The sequence below is a fragment of the Hyla sarda genome, chromosome 6 (assembly GCF_029499605.1).
Source record: "Hyla sarda isolate aHylSar1 chromosome 6, aHylSar1.hap1, whole genome shotgun sequence".
NCBI classification, from domain to species: Eukaryota; Metazoa; Chordata; class Amphibia; order Anura; family Hylidae; genus Hyla; species Hyla sarda.
In genome coordinates, this window is record NC_079194.1 from 14,728,705 (window position 1) to 14,742,924 (window position 14,220).

A 14,220-nucleotide genomic window follows, 5' to 3' on the forward strand; every position below is an offset into this window, starting at 1 on the left:
CAGATGTAAGCTGCATTTTTATTTTTTTTACTTTTTTATTCTTTACTTTGCCATTTGTTTGTTACTCTTCTTTCGCAGAAAGAAAGAATGCCAAGACTAAAAAAGACAGCCTTACAGATTCTCAAGCAAGGTTGTGAAAAATGTCAAGTATTTACCGAGTCCGATAAGTGAGGCGTGCCCGGCCGTCAGATCCTCTGCTACTCTGTACCAGTTATGTGGATCACCAGTAAATTCTATAATTCTATATATTTTTTTCTTTTATCTGCAGCAGTAATCTCCAAACTGTGGCCATCCAGATGTTGCAAAACTACAACTCCCAGAATGCTGGGAGTTGTAGTTTTGCAATAGCTGGAGGCACGCTAGTTGGGAAACACTGACAAAGACTGTCATGACCGGAGGTGGACAGGGAGAGTGAGCCCTAAGCTGTCCCAAATAACACAATCCCTGCCTACTTGCGCACCCGCCCTAAACGGCGGATCGACAACAACAGTGCCAGTCCCTTCCTGAGCCAAAGTGCAGTGGGCGTAAAAACAAATAATATACATAGTCACAGGCAAGAAACATAATGGGAAAACTACCAAACAATCAGATATACAAGACAGAATATAAATAGGCAACAGGGCAGAATATAATGTACTAATAATGTACTAATTAAACAGTTCAGAAACCGGAACCAAGATAAATGGCAAACATGAATAAATGAACAAGAAAAGGTATGGAATAAGTATACAGCAGAAACTAGAAGATGCAGGGGATGAACAGAAGAACTGAATGTTAAACACTAAACAGATCAGGAAAATAGAACATTGTTCATACTGGACACAGAACACTAACAAACGGATTCTAGTTCAGAGGACACAGATCCGTGATAAGGTACAGAGGACGCTATAGACCAATGGTAATGTACAGAGGAAACACTAGATCAGTGATCTTGTACACTATGATCAGTGCATGTAAAAAACAAACAAAAAAAAAAACACATAAGATAAGCAATCATGAACTTTATAAAAAACGGATAAGAAAAACCAAACTCCACAACATGGAGGACTACAGTTCAGGATACCAAAACAGGAATTATGCAAAGCGAAACTCCACACTATTAAGGAACCAGGATACCAGAACAGGAATTATACAAGCGAGACTCACAGTGTGAACACAGACTAAGATACAAGGCTAAAGCAGAACGGACATACAATAATCCTAAAAACCGGCAAATGTACTACAGACAAAAATGAATAATAATACAAACTATTAACCATGGTTAAAACTCAGAAATATTACAAGAAAAATACAAGGTGGATGATAAAGCAGATATGGTCAGAATTGCACAAATCACCAGCCCAGAATACAGGAGGCCGAGCTGGGGTTTTAAAGCCACACCCGAACAGCAATAGGGTGAAAGCATTAACTCTTCCAAATATAGAAAGAATTAGAACAGAAACTGCTCAGAACACAAAAAACAGTGTCTGAACAGACCCAAAGACAGAAAAACACAAAAACGGACATTACAAAGACCATACACTATAATCCACTCCATCCGGCAAAATCAGGAATGTAAAAAAAAATAAAAAAAAATAGCTTTGAGCTGAGTATCTTTAGGCTCTCCAGGCATGCTGGGAGTTGTAGTTTTGCAATAGCTAGAGGCACAGTAGTTGTGAAACACTGGCAAAGACCATAGACTATAATCCACACCACACTGCAAAATCAGGGATATTGAAAGAATGACAAACTTATAAAAAAAAATAAAAAATAGCTTTGAGCTGAGTATCTTTAGGCTCTCCAGGCATGCTGGGAGTTGTAGTTTCGCATTAGCTGTAGGCATCCTAGTTGGGAAACACTGACAAAGACCATATGCTATAATCCACACCACACTGCAAAATCAAGGATATTTAAAGAATGACAAACTTATAAAAAAAAAAAAAAATTTGCTTTGAGCTGAGTATCTTTTGGCTCTCCAGGCATGCTGGGAGTTGTAGTTTTGCAACATCTGGAGGGCCACAGTTTGGAGACCACTGATCTACAGCATGTTCTGTAATCAGAAAGCCTTTTGGTATCTGGCAACAAGGTAATCTATGTGTTATTTTCCTAGCGGCAGTATATTCAGTTTGTTTTCTGCTATAGACAGATAACAGTAAAGAGGGAGGAGAAGTGAAACTTTGTCTGGATCGGTTCCCATGACTAGATGAGAGTCATTTATCACAGATCTCTAAGATAGGACGCAACGCTGCATGTCTCCAGACCACAGGGGGTCCGCAGCAATGTCTACCAGCTGCAACTAAGGTTAAATAAATATAAAAACATTTGTATACACACATATCTATATATTTATCTATCTATCTATATATATATATTTATTTGGTGTATACAAAGGCATACCTGAAAAACTGTCAATCATTGTGCAGGGTGGGGCAAGCAGGACTCTTTCTCTAGGAGTCCTGGCGGTATTTACATGCCTCACCTATTGATATTGTATATAAGCAGAGAAAAGAACATTTCCCGCACTTTCTGCAGCAGTGTTTCCCAAACAGTGTGCCTCCAGCTGTTGCAAAAATACAACACCCAGCATGCCAAAACAGACTTTGGCTGTCGTATGTCCTGGAGCAGTGGTTTTTCAACCTGCAGACCTCCAGATGTTGCAAAACTACAACTCCCAGCATGCCCAGACAGCCAACGGCTGTCTGGGCATGCTGGGAGTTGTAGTTTTGCAATAGCTGGTGGTCCGCAGGTTGAAGATCACTGTCCTAGATCAATGTTTCCCGACCAGGGTGCCTTCAGCTGATGCAAAACTACAACTCCCAGCATGCTGGATGTTGTAGTTTTGCAACTTCTGGAGGCATTTTGGTGGCCCAGTTTTATCAAACGGTGTGAGGGAAAAAGTGAAGAGATTTTCCCAAAACAACCAATCACAGCTCAGCTTTCACTTTACCAGAGCTCGTTAGCTGAGCTGTGATTGGTTGCTGTAGAAAAATCTCTCCACTTTTTCTCTCACACAGTTTCATAATCCTGGGCCATTGTGGTAGAGGAAGTTATGTAGTTCTCTCCAGTCACGTACAGTGCTCTCTGCTGCCACCTTCTGTCCGTATCAGGAACTGTCCAGAGAAGGAGAGGTTTGCTATGGAGATTTTCTCATTCTATGGACAGTTCCTGACACGGACAGAGGTGTCAGCAGAGAGCACTGTGGTCAGACAGAAAAGACAACACGACTTTTTCCAGTACAGGCTGTCTGGGCATGCTGGGAATTGTAGTGTGGTAACAGCTGGAGGCACAGTGGTGGAGAAACATTGGTCTACAGATAAAGTAGCATAAGACACCCGACGTATCAGCTGTAATACGGGATAGTTGTGGTTTTATTTACCTCGGGGCCCGTATATCCGCAGGACTTTGTCGTTCAGGATAAAGTTTGGCGTAAGATGGATGTATTTTCCTCTCTCTCCGCAGCCGCCGTATTGCAAGGTGTAAGGATAATCTCCGTAAATAAAAGGATCAGCAATGATGACGTCCGCCTAAAAGAAAAAGAAGAGCGCCAGAAGGAAGTGAATATCAAAGAATTCTAGTAAACTGGGTCACGATCGAGGACACAATTTATGGGTCACCTAAAAACATCCTGTTTGACCACAACGCTCTCTACTGCCACCTTTGCCCATTTAAGGAACTGTCCAGAAAAAAAGAGGTTTGCTCCAAACAGTTCCTGGTGGCAGCAGAAAGCACTGTGGAGCATACAGCAGCTGTTAAGTACTGGAAGGGTTAAGATTTTTTAACAAAAGTATTTACAAATCTGTTTAACTTTCTGGCACCAGTTGATATGAAAAAATTTTTTCCCCCCCTCTGGAGTACCCCTTTAGAAACAAGGCTGTGGATATACCACTTTAAAGGGGTTCTCCACTGCCCTGCCTTCCGGAGCTCAGCTTGCAGCGTCCGGAAGTTTATTAATCCGAACGATGTGTGCGGGCTTCCGTATTCGAGGCCACCCCCTTGTAACGTCACCCCCACCCCCTTGTGACGTCACGCCCGCCCCCTCAACGAAAGTCTATGGGAAGGGGGCGCGACCGTTGGTCACGCCCCCTTCCCATAGACTTTCGTTGAGGGGGCGGGCGTGACGTCACAAGGGGGCGGCCTCAAACACGGAAGCCCGCACACAGCGTTCAGAGTAATAAACTTCCGGACGCTGCGAGCGGAATCCGGAAGACAGGGCAGTGGAGAACTCCTTTAAAGGGATACTCTTCCCCTAGACATCTTATCCCCTATCCAATGCTGGGACCCTCGTGATCTCCCTGCTGCACCCGGCGTTCGTTTAGAACGTCGGGTGCAGCGCCGGAGGATCTTGATGTCACGGTCATGCCCCTCGTGACGCCCCCTCAATGCAGGTCTATGGGAGGGGGCATTGAGAGGGCGTGGCTTTGACGTCACGAGTCTCTGCATCGCTAGTCATCCGGCACAGGGCGAAGTTCGCCCTGTGCACCAGATGACTGGGGTGCCGCAGTGGAGATCATGAGGGTCCCCAGCGGCGGACCCCCCCCCCCACGATCCGACATCTTATCCCCTATCCTTTGGATGGGTGATAAGATGTCTAGGGGTGGAGTACCCCTTTAAGAAAAAGTATATTGATGTCAATGTTTCTGCCATTTATATATGCTGTGAATGTTATGTATATGTTGTATTGTACTGTGCACCATACTGTCTGGGTATCATGTGGATGTGGTTCCGTGGTATAGTGGACTGCCGTGCCCTGTGAGAGTAGCTGGAGGAGCCTTCCTTCCCCACAAAATCCCACAGAACTGATTTTTCTAAGAAATGGCAGATTCATAAGACGCTGAACCGACCAACATGAGAAAATGTAGGAAAAAACTTCTTCAATAACCATAATGCAACACGTTTCACGTCTCTGTGGCCACTGTGTGAACTGGCTACTTCCTGTGTGTGTTCCCTCCCTCCAACTACAATCCCCAGGATCCTTTGTTTCTAGGTGGAAGGTGACTTCTCTTCCTCCCACACATCAGCCATCCCACTCATTGCAGCACAACTAGCCTCCCTTACATGTTGTGCTTAAAACTACAAAACCCTGCCGCCCTATGGAGATGATCTTGCTCTCACCTAGCGGTCGCTCCACCCATTGAAGCACAGACACGCTCCCTTTCAACACCTGACTATTGATGAATTGTCTCGGGCAGCAGTGCAACCTGGGAAAGGCCCGAGACAACAGTCCTTTTGTATGCTGCTAAAAATGAACATCTGGGGCAAAGTTCACATAATAATTGTGAGACCACTGTTACGCCGAGCGCTCCGGGTCCCTGCTCCTCCCCGGAGTGCTCGCGGCATTCGTCTCTGTGCAGCGCCCCGGTCAGACCCACTGACCGGGAGCGCTGCACTGGTGTCACCGGCGGGGATGCGATCTGCGCAGCGGGACGTGCCCGCCCGCGGGTCGCATCCCAATCTCCTCACCTTACCCTTCCTCTGGATGTTCAGTCCCGGCACGCGCGGCCCCGCTCTCTAGGGCGCACACGCGCCGGCTCTCTGAGATTTAAAGGGCCAGTGCACCAATGATTGATGCCTGGCCCAATCAGTACCTGCACCTGCACCATTTGTAAAAAGACCCACTTCCCCTTCCTGTCCTTGCTGGATCTTGTTGCCTTGTGCCCTGTGAAAGCGTTTAGTGTGTTCCCAAGCCTGTGTACCCAGACCTTCTGCTGTTGTCCCTCACTACATCTCTTGCTGCCTGCCCTGACCTTCTGCTACGTCCGACCTTGCTCTTGCCTTGTCCCTGTGTACCGCGCCTGTCTCAGCCGTCAGCTGGGGTCGAGTCGCTATCGGGTGGAACGACCTGGGGGTTACCTGCCGCTGCACGTCCATCCCGCTTTGCGCCGGGCTCTGGTGAAAACCAGTAACCCCCTTAGACTCCGTTCCCCTGGTACGGCCCACGCCATCACCCCACTGACACAGAGGATCCACCACCAGTGTCCTCGCTGCATACCAGTCTGGATCCTGACAACCACCATCTAACACAGGTACAGACACCATAATATGAACACTACACTAACTTTACAGCACCTTTAGCATTGTCAAAAAAAAAAAAAAATTAAAAAAATATTCCGGAATTCCCCATGCATTTACCAGTGACGCCGTTTTGACATATCATGGGTTAAAGCACATCTAAGTGGACTCCATGTGGTGTATGTGGTCTAGACTGATAACGGGAGGACAGTCATGTGATGTAACGTGTAGCGTGTGCAGATAACCTGCTATGGGACGAGTCACACGTACAGTACAGAGAAATGGTCTTTAGTCGGTAAACCGTATATTTATCTGCACGAAATACAGTTCTGCTTCCATCCATGAAATTAGGATGAGGGAAAGATTCGCAATGGTTGGTTTATGGTCTATTCACACGTACAGTATTCTCTGCAGATTTGATGCGCAGGATTTTCTGCTGCAGAACTGAATGACTGAACACAGCATGAAATCCTGCGCAGAATACGGTACGTGTGAATAGATCCTGACAGTCAGCTGGAAGCCGAGCCCTGTATCCAAATCTTGTTCCTGCGCTGTGTGTACTGATTGTGCACAGGTGTGAGATTTGAAAACAGGGCTTGGCTTCTAGCTTCTTGGCACAAAAGAATTAAAAAAAAATAATATTTATATCCAACAAGCCCCATCATTCTCTCCCCAAACAGAGTTGGGAGGTCCCAATTCATATTATGTCAGTATTTCCCAACTAGTGTACCTCCAGCTGTTGCAAAACTACAACTCCCAGCATGCCCGGACAGCCTCCGGCTGTCCGGGCATGCTAGGAGTTGTTGTTTTGCAATAGCTGAACGCATACGGGTTGAGAAACACTGCAACAGGCGGTTGTCCAGGCTAAAAAAAAAAAAAATCAGGTTAAAGGGGAACTCTGTATCCAAATCTCGTTCCTGCGCTGTGTGTACTGATTGTGCACAGGTGTGAGATTTGAAAACAAGGCTTGGCTTCTAGCTTCTTGGCACTTGGCACAAAAGAATAAAAACATTTTCTACATTATAAAAGCACAGACAGATCGATGAAAGGTTTTACGTATCTCCTAGTCCTAACAGCATCTAATAGGATCAGCAGATTGGAACGTGAATGACAGATTCCTAAATGGGTCCGGCTGCTTTTCCCTGCACTGCTGTATGGTAAGGAGTAGAGATGAGCGAACTTACAGTAAATTCGATTCGTCACGAACTTCTCTTGCTCAACAGTTGATGACTTTTCTTGCGTAAATTAGTTCAGCCTTCAGGTGCTCCGGTGGGCTGGAAAAGGTGGATACATTACTAGGAAAGAGTCTCCTAGGACTGTATCCACCTTTTCCAGCCCACCGGAGCACCTGAAGGCTGAACTAATTTACGCAGGAAAAGTTATCAACTGCCGAGCCGAGAAGTTCGTGACGAATCGAATTTACTGTAAGTTCGCTCATCTCTAGTAAGGAGCGCTAAGAAGACAGCGCAGCACTATACCAGAGATGCAGCACTATACCAGAGATTAGAGATGAGCGAACTTACAGTAAATTCGATTCGTCACGAACTTCTCGGCTCGGCAGTTGATGTCTTTTCCTGCATAAATTAGTTCAGCTTTCCGGTGCTCCGGTGGGCTGGAAAAGGTGGATACAGTCCTAGGAGACTCTTTCCTAGGAATGTATCCACTTTTTCCAGCCCACCGGAGCACCTGAAGGCTGGACTAATTTACGCAGGAAAAGTCATCGACTGCCGAGCCGAGAAGTTTGTGACGAATCGAATTTACTGTAAGTTCGCTCATCTCTACCAGAGATGCATCCTCTTCATTCTCATGATTGTTTGTGGCCCCAGAGCGTTAACCTCACCAATTATAAGCAATAAGATAATGTACGGGGCTTACCTTGTCGTAGGACTCGGTTTTTGGCCGGCCATACGAGCTGTTGCTGGACCAGGTATTGGGGATAAGAATCTTTGCACTTCTGATATAGACTCTGTTTTCTGTAGCTTGCAACATGTAGGAAGAAGCATCTGTAACCATTTTCTGAAACAAAAGATGAATAAATAAATAAAATAAATAAATAAATAAAAATAAATAGTAAACAAAAAACTAACTACATAAATAAATAACTAAATAATAAATAAACAACTAACTAGATAAAAAAAATTAACAAATGAATACATAATGAATAAATTGATAATAAATACCATAAATAAATAAATACGGTAAAACATACAAACAACTAACAAACTAACTAAATTACATAACTAAATAATAAATAAACAACTAACTAGATAAAAAAAATGAATGAATACATAATAAATAAATTGATAATAAATACCGTAAATAAAACATACAAACAACTAACAAACTAACTAAATGACAAAACTAAATAATAAATAAGTAGTAAATAAACAAATAACGAAATAAATAAATAAATAACATAACTAAATAATAAATAAATAGTAAATAAACAAACAACTAAATAAATAAATAACATAACTAAATAATAAACAAATAAACAAAAACAACTAAATAAATAAATAACATAACTAAATATAACTGGATATGCGCACACATATACATTATGACATTTTTTTTATTTATATCCAACAAGCCCCATCATTCTCTCCCCAAACAGAGTTGGGAGGTCCCAATTCATATTATGTCAGTGTTTCCCAACTAGTGTACCTCCAGCTGTTGCAAAACTACAACTCCCAGCATGCCCGGACAGCCTTCGGCTGTCCGGGCATGCTGGGAGTTGTTGTTTTGCAGTAGCTGAAGGCATACGGGTTGAGAAACACAGCAACAGACGGTTGGCCAGGCTAAAGAAAAAAAAAGAAAAAATAATAATCAGGTTAAAGGGGAACTCTAGAGGAATTTTTTTTTTTCAAATCAACTGGCTACTCAAAGTTACAGATTTGTAAATTACTTCTTTTATAAAAAAAAAAAAAAATAAATCTTAACTGTTCCAGTACTTATCAGCTGCTGTATGCACCAAAGGAAGTTGTGTAGTTCTTTCCAGTCTGACCACAGTGCTCTCTGTTGCCACCTCTGTCCGTGTCAGGAATTTGTCCAAAAACCCCCCATAACAAACCTCTCCTGCTCTGGACAGTTCCTGACACGGACAGAGGTTTCAGCAGAGAGCACTGTGGTCAGACTGGAAAGAACTACACAACTTCCTGTGGAGCATACAGCAGCTGATAAGTACTGGAAGGATTAAGATTTTTAAATAGAAGTCATTTACAAATCTGTATAACTTTCCGGCACCATTTGATTTGGAAAAAGAAAGAAAGAAAATGTTTTCCTCCGGAATGCCCCTTTAAGCTGACATATATCTTTCATATAGACTCACCTTAATATTCTCGATGATCTTTTTGTTCTCAGGAATCTTGGGGTTTATCGCGAGGATAATATCTTCGTATCCATTGTTCACCAGCTTTACCAAGGAGTCTCTGGATTGGATGACTTGTAGGGCCGAGATAAGGACGAGTATCCCGACGATCCTCATTGTTCTCCCTGCGTGTAGTCAGGCTTGTGTTATACGAATGTTATCCTGAGATATTGTCCTCCTTAAAGGGGCCTGGAATTAGTCAACAATTACACAATGTTATCTTATTGCAATGTTTGCTAAAGATCTTTGTAAAAATGGGGTTTTCCCATTCGGTGTACTTAAGGCTTCATTGTCACATAATGGAGAATTGCGCAACTTTCTCATTCACTGTTTTCAATTTCAATTTCTCACTATTTCCGACATGTGGGACTGATCCGATAATAGGGCAGATTTACATACATATGATTTAATTTGCCCATTAAAGGGGTATTCCAGGAAAAAAACGTTTTTTTATATATCAACTGGCTCCAGAAAGTTAAACAGATTTGTAAATTACTTCAATAAAAAAAAAAAAAAATCTTAATCCTTTCAGTACTTATGAGCTTTTAAAGTTAAGTTGTTCTTTTCTGTCTAAGTGCTCTCTGATGACACCTGTCTCGGGAAACGCCCAGTTTAGAAGCAAATCCCCATAGCAAACCTCTTCAAAACTGGGCGGTTCCCAAGACACGTGTCATCAGAGAGCACTTAGACAGAAAAGAACAACTCAAGTTTAGAAGCTCATAAGTACTGAAAGGATTAAGATTTTTTTTTATAGAAGTAATTTACAAATCTGTTTAACTTTCTGGAGCCAGTTGATATATATAAAAAAAGTTTTTTTTCCTGGATAACCCCTTTAACCATTAGTCCATACCCCCCTCCATTAAAGGGGTACTCAGGTGGAAAAAAATTTTTTTTAAATCAACTGGTGCTAGAAAGTTAAACAGATTTTTAAATTACTTAATCCTTCCAGTACTTATCAGCTACTGTTTACTACAGAGGAAGTTCTTTTCTTTTTTGAATTTCCTTTCTGTCTGACCAAAGTGCTCTCTGCTGACACCTCTGGCCATATTAGGAGCAAATCCCCATAGCAAACCTCTCCTGCTCTGGACAGTTCCTGACATGGACAGAGGTGTCAGCAGAGAGCACTGTGGTCAGACTGGAAAGAACTACACAACTTACTGTGGCGCATACAGAAGCTGATAAGTCCTGGAAGGATTAAGATTTATAAATAGAAGTAATTTACAAATCTGTTTAACTTTCTGGCACCAGTTGATTTGAAAAAAAAAATAAAAATCTATGCCAAACTGTGGCCCTCCAGATGTTGCAAACTGTGGTCTCCAAACTGTGGCCCTCCAGATGTTGCAAATCTACAACTCCCAGAATGCCCAGCCAACCATTGGCTGTCCGGGCATGCTGGGAGTTGTAGTTTTGCAACAGCTGGAGGGCCACAATTTTGAGACCACTGACATGAAGTTAATATAGGGGAGTACTGACCAAGGGAAATAAACACCATTTATTAGTCTTGGGGGCCTATTTGGATATTTGCTATGGCGCCCCCTATCTTCTAGCTCCACCGTTGCTAAAACATCGAATAAATCTACTATTTTGGCCTTAATTATCTGCAAATAAATCATCTGATATTGCCCAATACCTGCAATATATCCCTACATGAGAACGCGCCTCAGGCGGGTTTATTTATTGGAATGTATGTTGTATTATTATAATTGTACATCTCCTGCTCTGCGGTATTTTCTCTGCCCTGAGGATACAGTATAAACCTCCTGACCCCATGTTCTGTGTTTTTACATGTTTTACGGGCGAATAGTGAACGGAATGTCGGACTTATAAGATGTAACAGCAGATTCTTTCTGTCTTTGTCTCTTGCCAATCATTTCGTGTTGTCACACGTCCTCCCTAAGAAGAGTTTAAATCCAATGAAATCCTAAAAGTTAGGGCCCGTTCACAATACCAAATTCCATACATTTCGTGCACATCCTATGGGCGCTAGGACCGCTAGGCCACCTTGAGTGTGCATATGTATGCGAGAATCATGAGGAATAGCTGTCAGCTATTACTCCATATTCTCCTATGCACATGCACGCTCAGCCAAGCTGAGTGTGCATAGACACTTATGAAGTAATAGCTGACCAATATTCCTCCTGATTCAAATTTTCCTATGCAAATACATGCTCGACCAGGCTGAGTGTGCATATGCACTTGGGGATCATAAGAAAATGCGGTCAGCTATTACTATATATACTCCTATGCACATGCATGTTCGGCCATGCTGAGTGTGCATATATATATATATATATATACTTGGGAATCATGAGACATTGCTGTCACCTATAACGCCATGTTCTACTACACACATGCACGTTGGGCCATGCTGAGTGTGCATGTGCACTTGGGAATCATAAAGGAACAGCTGTCAACTATTACCTCATATTCTCCCATGCATATGTACGCTTGGCCAAGCTGAGTGTGCATATGTTCTTGGGAATTATGAGGAATAGCTGTCAGCTATTACCTCATATTCTCCAATGCATATGCCCGCTTGGCCAAACTGAGTGTGCATATGCAATTGGGAATCATGAGGAATAGCTGTCAGCTATTACTTCATATTCTTCTATGCACATGCACGCTTGGCCACGCTGAGTGTGCATATAAACTTGGGGATCATAAGAAAATGCTGTCTGCTATTACTTCATATTCTACTATGCACATGCACGCTCGGCCATGCTGAGTGTGTATATGTACTCGGAATCATGTGGAATAGCTGTCAGCTCTTACTTCATATTTTCCCATGCCTATGCACACTTCACCAAGTTGAGTGTGCATATGTCCATGGGAATCATGAGAAACAGCTGTCATCTAATACTTCATATTCTCCCCTGCACATGCACGGTCTTCCTCGGTAAGTGTGCATATATACTTGGGAATCATGAGAAAGAGCTGTCAGTTATAACTTCATATTCTCCCATGCTTATCTACACTCAGGCAAGTTGAGTGTGCATGTGCACTTGGGAATCATAAAGGAATAGCTGTCAACTATTACTCTGTATTCTCCTATGCGCATGCACGCATGGCCACGATGAGTGTGCATATGTTCTTGGGCGTCATTAGGAAAAGCTGTCAGCCATTACCTCAAATACTCCTATGCACATGCACGCTCGGCCATGCTGAGTGTGCATATGTACTCGGAATCATGAGGAATAGCTGTCAGCTCTTACTTTATATTCCCCTATGCACATGCACGGTCTTCCACGCTAAGTGTGCATATATACTTGGGAATCCTGAGAAAGAGTGGTCAGTTTTTCTACATATTTTCCCATGCACATGTAGACTCGACCAAGTTGAGTGTGCATGTGCACTTGGGAATAATAAAGGAATAGCTGTCAACCATTACTCTGTACTCTCCTATGCACATGCACACTTGGCCACAATGAGTGTGCATATGTACTTGGGAGTCATGGTCACGCCCCGCTCATGACATCACGACCATGCCCCCTCAATGCAAGTCTATGGGAGGGGGCGTCACGCCCCCTCCCATAGACTTGCATTGAATGGGGCGCCACAATGACATCACGGCGCTGAACCCGGCGCTCTAAACGAACGTCGGGTGCAGCAGGGAAATCTCAGGGGTCCGATCAGACATCTTATTCCCTATCCTTTGGATAGGGGATACGATGTCTAGGGGAGAAGTACCCCTTTAACCTGTCTATGCCGATGGTCTTCAAACTGTGGACCTCCAGATGTTGCAAAACGACAACTCTCAGCATGCCCGGGCAGCCATCGGTGGCTGCTGCGACACAAAAACCACAGAAATCGACATTGTTAATAAAAAAGACGAAATACAACATAAATAAAGAAATAAAACGGGGTGTATAGGCATCTTACTGTTTCCCTATCAGGTAAATCTTAAGGAATAGAATGAATTTTTCTTTTCTCCGGAGCCGGAAAAAGAAAAAAAGGACACAAACACTTCAGAGTCACACTGCGAGAAAGTCCAACCGGGGAGGTCACATGACTCAGCGGTAGGAAATTCCAGTATCTGTCAGCGCCCGGGACATAGAGGAATTCTGTGTAACCTTCCGGAATGATTGATTTCCCAAAACATGCAGAATCCTGGATCAGCAGAATTAGGAGCCAAGGAATTCTACATTTGGAAAACATGAACTATTGAACAATATATAGATTCTGGATTTTACTATGATTTTTAATACTTTTTTTTATTTGTTGCAAAACTACAATTCCCAGCATGCCCGTACAGTGGAAACAAAAGAAATATATATTTAAACCCAACATGCCCTATCATTCTTTCACCCAACAGAGAGTTAGAAGGTCCCCATATACATTAGCAGAAGTATAGCTGCGATGGCGCTCCCAAGGACGTAACCCGAAGTCGTCGGTATTGGTGAAGAATAAATAATTTATTTACAGCATAAGAAAATAATAAATAAAGCAAGACGCGTTTCGGGAGTCACAGCTCCCTTTCTCAATTGCAGGTGGTTGCTGTATACAGGAACCACCTGCAATTGAGAAAGGGAGCTGTAACTCCCGAAACGCGTCTTGCTTTATTTATTATTTTCTTATGCTGTAAATAAATTATTTATTCTTCATCAATACCGACGACTTCGGGTTACGTCCTTGGGAGCGCCATCGCAGCTTTTTTCGTATACTTCTGTATTACTTTACGGACTCTCCTCTGGGCTCCGTCCACACGCTGCTGGCCTGCATACCAAGCTACCATCACCGGCAAGGGATACGTTACCCCCACCTGGGTACCCACCTACACAGCACCCGGCGCTATCTCCGCTTTTTTCCTCCATATTCTGCCTTATACATTAGGGCAGTGTGTCCCAACCAGTGTGCTAGAGATGAGC

At 43.2% G+C, this 14,220-nt stretch overlaps 1 protein-coding gene across 3 annotated transcripts in view; it reads right to left on the bottom strand.

The window, feature by feature from the left end:
- The window catches only part of LOC130275348 (calcium-activated chloride channel regulator 1-like), a 50,687-nt gene that overhangs the window by 30,497 nt on the left and 5,970 nt on the right, over positions 1-14,220 (bottom strand). For all 3 annotated transcript variants that reach the window (XM_056523216.1, XM_056523217.1, XM_056523218.1), the window contains exons 2-4: positions 9,317-9,544; positions 7,864-8,004; positions 3,356-3,503 (exon numbers count right to left, since the gene is read on the bottom strand). In XM_056523216.1, coding sequence (XP_056379191.1) covers positions 3,356-3,503; positions 7,864-8,004; positions 9,317-9,472 — 445 coding nt within the window. In that variant the 5' untranslated portion in view covers positions 9,473-9,544. The remainder of the gene's footprint in view (positions 1-3,355; positions 3,504-7,863; positions 8,005-9,316; positions 9,545-14,220) is intronic.